Source organism: Lactuca serriola, chromosome 4 (assembly GCF_051521515.1).
Source record: "Lactuca serriola cultivar US96UC23 chromosome 4, Lser_US96UC23_V15, whole genome shotgun sequence".
NCBI classification, from domain to species: Eukaryota; Viridiplantae; Streptophyta; class Magnoliopsida; order Asterales; family Asteraceae; genus Lactuca; species Lactuca serriola.
The window spans coordinates 322398112-322405071 of record NC_136411.1 but is presented as its reverse complement, the minus strand read 5'-3'; the positions used below and the strand labels follow the sequence as shown (position 1 = coordinate 322405071).

The 6960-nt window shown below is 29.8% G+C and overlaps 1 protein-coding gene across 2 annotated transcripts; it reads left to right on the top strand.

The window, feature by feature from the left end:
• The first annotated feature begins 777 nt into the window (after positions 1–777).
• Positions 778–2910, top strand: LOC145097382 (general regulatory factor 3). Of its 2 annotated transcripts, XM_079034929.1 has the most exons (6): positions 778–910; positions 1521–2020; positions 2113–2235; positions 2318–2434; positions 2529–2607; positions 2718–2910. In XM_079034929.1, the coding sequence occupies exons 2-5, from the start codon at positions 1538–1540 to the stop codon at positions 2580–2582; spliced, it is 777 nt and encodes a 258-aa protein (XP_078891055.1). In that variant the 5' UTR covers positions 778–910; positions 1521–1537; the 3' UTR covers positions 2583–2607; positions 2718–2910. The 2 variants fall into 2 exon arrangements, with proteins under 2 accessions (XP_078891055.1, XP_078891054.1); XM_079034928.1 differs by having other exon boundaries at positions 2529–2910.
• Positions 2911–6960: the final 4050 nt, after the last annotated feature.

Here is a 6960-nt window from a genome sequence, read left to right as displayed (position 1 = left end):
ATTCAATTAAATATTTAATAATATTTTATTTATGAAAATTTAAATTATAACGATTATATAATATTTTTAATTTTTTGAATTTTATTACTATAATGTTTCTTTCATATTTTATATATTTTAAATAAAAACTGGAAATAGTTTGAAATAGTTGTATATAAATATTAAAATATGATTCATGTTTAAAATAAAAACGACAAATTAAATGAGATGTTTTTTTATAAAACGTATTAGATAGAGATGAATAAATTATTTAAATATCAAATATTATTCATGTTTAAAATAAAAACGACAAATTAAATGAGATGTTTTTTTATAAAACGTATTAGATAGAGATGAATAAATTATTTAAATATCAAATATTATCGAAAGAGACTTAACCCTTTAAAGAATGCATTAATATAATGGTTAAAAATAAAATAAAAATAATTATAAGTTATGATATAAATTAATTGTCGGAGACGAAGAATAAAAAAAACTTATGAAAAACTTTTATTACAAATGTTCTTAGTTATTAAAAAGTAAAAAATATAAACGGTAAAAGTTTTAATCTAAAATTTTAAATCTAAACAATTTATATTTTTTTAAAACTATTTTTGTGTTTTGAAATTTGAAAACTTTTTGATTTTTGAATTCGCATAGATGGAATAAATAAAAACTTGCACTTCTGACGGTCAGCGGCAGGCAAAGGATAGGGTAAAATCGTGTGTATCGCCTGACCTGCGTGTAGCCAACTCCGCCCCCTAAGAATACAGCTGTCGCCATCTCATTGGATTATTCCTCCTCACTTTCACGCGTTTCCCATTTATATAAACCCCTCGAATCCGCTTCTTTCCATTCTCCTTCGATCAAAGAGAATCACACACAAACACCTACCTACACACACTCGCTGCTGCTTGCCCTATCAATCGAGGTATTTTCTATCGCCTTTTTACTTTCTGAATTTCGTTTTGAATCTGTTTACTCTTTAATCGATGCCACGAGATTTTTGTGATTTTTTTGCGTGTTTTGATGCTCTTAATAGTGCTTTTTTTATGTGAATCTGTCAGTTTGCGATTTATTTAGCTGTTTCGAGCAATGATTTTGTATCGTAAGCTGTTAAGATCTGTAAATCTTGTTGTATTGGATCTGCAACTGTTTGAATTAGCGAAAGACTGTGTAGCTGTTTAGTTGTATTTTATCAGTTTATAGCAAATCGTGGTAAAGGTTATATGTTGATACGTGTACGGACCAAAAAAGAAAACAATCAGTGGAACGAGAAATTGTTTCGTCTCAAACTTGAACATTCTGCATCAGTACTTGTACCGTACAATCCACGATGCGTAGTGCGCGAATATTTGACCAAATGTATCTAGCGTCATTGGCAGTTGCCTAAAAATCGATTTGTTTTGGTGATGCACAAACTTGTATAAGTTAATTTAGGAAGAACACAAGTTTATAGTTTGAATCGTTTCAATCTAGACGACTAGATCTAGGAAAAACACATATTCACAACTGATCTGATGTTTTTTCTTTTGATTCAGGCATATACTAATTAAAAATGGCATCTGAAGCTTCGCGTGAGGAAAATGTGTACATGGCCAAGCTTGCAGAGCAAGCCGAAAGGTACGAAGAAATGGTGGAGTTCATGGAGAAGGTCGCAAAGACTGTAGATGTTGAAGAACTCACAGTGGAAGAAAGAAACCTTCTTTCTGTCGCTTACAAGAACGTGATTGGAGCAAGAAGGGCATCATGGAGGATCATATCTTCAATTGAACAGAAAGAAGAAAGTCGTGGGAATGAAGATCATGTTAAGCTAATCAAGGAGTACAGGAGTACAATCGAGATTGAATTAAGCAAAATCTGTGATGGGATTTTGGGTCTCCTTGAATCACATCTTGTCCCTTCTGCTTCTTCTGCTGAATCAAAGATCTTTTACTTGAAGATGAAAGGTGATTATTTTAGATACTTGGCTGAATTCAAAACAGGTGCTGAAAGGAAAGAAGCTGCTGAAAGCACTTTGTTAGCTTACAAATCTGCCCAAGTGAGTAATTCGTAATTAGTAATTACTTTTATTATATACCATGAATCTTGATGTATTTCGTGTTGACTTTCATTGACTTTTGGTTATTACAGGACATTGCTTTATCTGATTTGGCTCCTACTCATCCAATTCGACTTGGACTTGCTCTTAACTTCTCAGTGTTTTATTATGAGATCCTCAATTCACCTGATCGTGCTTGCAACCTTGCCAAACAGGTAGTTTTTTCATTTTTTGTATATTTTATTTTATTTAATATATTCTGATATAAATATAAATATGTTTATATATGTATATTAGGCTTTTGATGAAGCGATTGCTGAGCTGGACACATTAGGTGAGGATTCATACAAGGACAGCACACTTATCATGCAGCTTCTCCGTGACAATCTGACTTTGTGGACATCAGATATTGCGGTTTGTGACTCTTTTTTCTATTTATTTTTTTGTGGAAATGTCCAAAATGCCCTTGAACAAGAATGATAATTTGGTGTTTTTGAATGGTGTACAGGATGAGGGTGGGGATGAGATCAAGGAGTCTTCAAAACCTGAAGAAACACAGTGACATTGACATACACAAATGGGATTTGGTAGGAAGATTAATAGTTTGTGTACTACTATTACTACTACTACTCATTAATCAAAAATTGAAAAGCTTTGATTAAGTACTTATGGCTTGACAATTGTTATGTGGCTTTAGGAATTGAAGTCGTTTTTTTTTAATGGAATGCTGCTGGATTTTATTTCGGGTCATTATGATTTTGTTGTTATTGTGTTTCTGAAGGTATTTTTATTTTTTGTTTTTATTGTTATTATTGGAGGTTAGTTGATGTAGCCTCTACAGGATGTTTTGTTTTTGTACCCCATAAATAATGAGTGGTTGAGATTTTCCATTCCAGCTCTTATATTTATATTTGGATTTTGGTTTTGTTTCAAAAGGGAAAAAAGCTCAACCATGTATGTTTAAAATGTTGGTAGAAACTAAGGTGTTTTTTGTTTTTTAAAAGGTAAAAATTTGCAATTCTTTCTAATAAAATGAAGGTTTTTAGTCATTTGTCATGCTCTTATTTAATTTGTTAAATATCATTTTATAGTTATTTTGAATTAATTTTTTTTTCACATGTCATTTTATTAGTTTTTTTATTTTATTAAATTTCATTTAACATTTTCATGTAATAATTAAAATAAATATGATAATAATTAAAATAAATGAAGTAATAAATTGATATTAATTTTATTAATGAATTTACTTTTTAATTTTAAAATTCTCAAAATTAAAGTTCGTTAATTTCTTTTATTTATTTAAATTATTTTTTTTAATTTAAAATATAAAAAACATTTTCATTATAATAATTCATTATTTTTCTTATAAACTCAAAATTTTCAAATATTTTGACGTTTATATTTAACTTTATTTTTTAAATTAACTTATGTAATACATGAGTCTCATAACTAGTGCATAATATGTAAAAATTTGTAGAAGAATAGGCCTACAAAAACTGAAATTTAATTAAATTGCTTTTTTTTTACTTAAAAAGGTTTTTCAATATTGAAATTTATATAATTTTAGTTTTATAATAGTAAAACATAATTTGTACAATTGTAATTACAATAAAAGAACATTCATTCTATTAATAAAAAAAAAAAATATTAGTTCTATGTATTTCATTGATAAGTCAACGATTTCATCCTGTAAATAAGATATATTCTCGGTTAGCTGCGATGTGCTTCAATCTCGTTTCATCATCATCAACGTGCTAATGATTGTATTGAAACACAGTTGGTTGATCGTATTAAGAAAGAATTCATCATTTAAACTCTCTTTTTTAATAAAATTATGAAACGCAAACATGCAATTGTGATGTTTTTTTTTGTGTAACCAACGAAAATTGTGTCATCCTTTTCAATATAGAGAAATGTGTTTCAAGACACCAAAAACACGTTCAATAACGTTGGAAAGTTTTGCATGTAAATGATTAAAATTTTCTTTATTTGTCAATGCATGTCTGCAATGAAAATCTTCAATCTCATATGTGCATACACAACATCACAAAGATAATATTTAACTGTAAAAATAATCAGATAATTAATGTTTAATATATAAATAAATACACATACACGCGCACACACACACACACACCTGATAGTGGAAACAAAACTTGTGCATTTGGATATGCTAATGTTTTTTATAACATTTTAGAATCATGTGTTACCTCTTTCCAACCAGTCACAACAAATGTAAAAATCATGTTGAAGTCCCAAATTGTCAATATCTTTTGATAACACTCGGTATTCCCCTTTCAAAAACCCTTCATAACCTCCTATTATGTCATGGAATATTTGGATTTTTATTAAAATAAGTTGGTACTATCATTTCTTTTGCGAAAATCATCATTTCATCCATTCATAAAAAAAATGTATATAAATTATTTGTTTAGAGTGTTGAAGTATACTCTTGACAACTACATAACGTTGATTCAAGCAATAATCATAAAAAAACATAGTCATCTTTTCTTCAATTGATAGGTATTTGTTATTATTTAAGCAATAATTACTCTAAAATGTGTGTACAGTTGTACAAAGGATTAAAAGGACGTGAGAAGTAGCTCTATACATCGTTGGTTATTATCTTTCAATAACTCCAGTGTAAATTGATGTCGGCGCTCTCGTGCTATTATCTCGCTTTCATTTCATATTTCCATTAAAAAACGATAACACAAATACATAAGAATTACGTGCAATAATATTTTGTCGTAATTCATTATGAAACTATTAAAGCATTAACATGCGTTAAGAAAATGCAATTGTTTCCACCATAGGCTAGCAAACACTTGCCAACAACATAAATAAAACTTAGAACATCCATCAAAAAACATAAATTTTTCCAACATGGGCAAAAAAAACATACAAACTTTTCTAACATGAGCAAATAAACAATGTTTCCAAAAGCAAATAAAGTTGTTTTCAAAAAAGCACATCCGTACTTAAATAATCTCAAACTCATAGCGACCATCTTGATCTATCGTTTTAAAACCTATGAATCGGTGACAATACAATTCATGTGTTTGATGGGAAAGTGGATAAGTTGAAGCACTACCAGATGGATCAAATAAAAGGATCAACAGTTGGATCACGAGTCTGATGAGAAATGCTTTCTTCATCTTTGGTGTTTTCATAACTTGTGTTTTCTGACAACCCAGAAAATCGTCATCAACCGCCATTGGGATTTAACGATGTTATCAACACTTAACTAAACTACTTTGTAACCATTTGGTATATAAATAAAAATATCCGATTTTCGCCCTTAAACACGACAACATATAGGCTCAAAATTTAGTGCACGACAAGTCATGTCATCTACGACCAAGTTAGCATTATAAGAGTGTATACCTTACCACAAACCCAGAAATATAAACTTCGTAAAAAATCAACTTAATAAGGAAGAGTTGGTTTTTATAGGAAATAAAAATCTACCGCGTGCAAAAAGTTACAACTTCAAAAACTACGAAGAGAACGTTTGACTTTTCGCAAAAGTCGCCAAAAGGAGAAACATAGTGCTAATTAAAGTAAGAATTGAGAGACAAAAAACAACTAAATCGGACAAATGAAAAAATTATGATTTTTATAAAATCATAACGGTTGTAAAATATAGACTAAAAATGAAAGTTGGAATTAGCCGAAACGAACAAAATGAAAGTTATAGTATACGTCGAGACCTGCACGGATATATATATATATATATATATATATATATATATATATATATATATATATATATATATATATATAGGATATAGATCCGGTAAGAAATTTTTTTTGGTAGGAAGGTAAGAAGTTTTTTTTCTACATATTTTTTTGTCGAACAAAAGAAATAAATCACTAGATGATTCATTTGTAAGATGATTCACAAGAAAAAATTCCCAAAAAAACATCTTTATGATTCATTTTTATGTAAATTAAGAAAAAATTCATTTTTGTGACAATTTTAGTGAATAACAACAAAATCATAAATGAATCATCGAGATGTTTTTTTGAGAATTTTTTCTTGTGAATCACCTTACAAATGAATCATCTAATGATTCATTTTTTTTGTTCGCGAAAAAAATATGTAAAAAAAAACTTCTTACCTTCTTACCAAAAATTTCCTTCTTATTTGATCTTGATTCTCTCTCTCTCTCTCTCTCTCTCTCTCTCTCTCTATATATATATATATATATATATATATATAAAAGTTGTTAAAAACGGAGCTCGTATGCAACAATTACAAATTTTTGAAGTTTGATAATCACGTTCTCCTGCACATGCGTGCGGCGTGTATTCTGACACCCATATTCGTCTAGATTTGGATGGCATGGCACCTTAAGAGAGGGAACCGTGTTAGCTCCATGGGTGGCTCACGCGCAATTGTGCGGCATGCACTGCACGATGTGCACCCAAAAATGCTTTCTAAATAGTAGGTCCTGGCATTTCAATCCTTCACACCCTAAAAACATCTTCTCTCTCGATCATTGTGTCACTGATCCCCAAGCGCCTTCAGAGTTGTGGGCTCTCGAATTCTACCCTTCATCAATTGTTTCACGCATCAAATGTAAGTTCACTGTCCCACTTTACTATTTCAAACCTTTTCGGGGGAATACATGTTATAAACTATCGTTTTCATAAATATTGCTAATTGTATAACCTTAGTAATATGATTATGCTTAGAACACTATGATGATATTGTATCCGGTAGATACTTTTACAAACTTTTAAGGATAATATTATGCCTAGTTGTTATGCTAACTCACACCGATAAAAAACATCATACTTAGTTGTTATGTTGACTAATTGCCAGGAAACGTCGTTTATCTAGTTATAACCATAGTCAAGCTTAGGATAAGCTTAGTACATTGTGGTTACTCTACCCAAATACCCGCTACGCAAAATGCTTTAACTTAGTTATA

Excerpts from the sequence above, each read along its gene's own strand:
- LOC145097382 (XM_079034929.1), top strand. The coding sequence starts at position 1,538 with ATGGCATCTGAAGCTTCGCGTGAGGAAAATGTGTACATGGCCAAGCTT. Across the intron at positions 2,236-2,317 it reads CTTGCAACCTTGCCAAACAG|GCTTTTGATGAAGCGATTGC; the intron begins GTAGTTTTTTCA and ends TATGTATATTAG. Across the intron at positions 2,435-2,528 it reads TGTGGACATCAGATATTGCG|GATGAGGGTGGGGATGAGAT; the intron begins GTTTGTGACTCT and ends AATGGTGTACAG.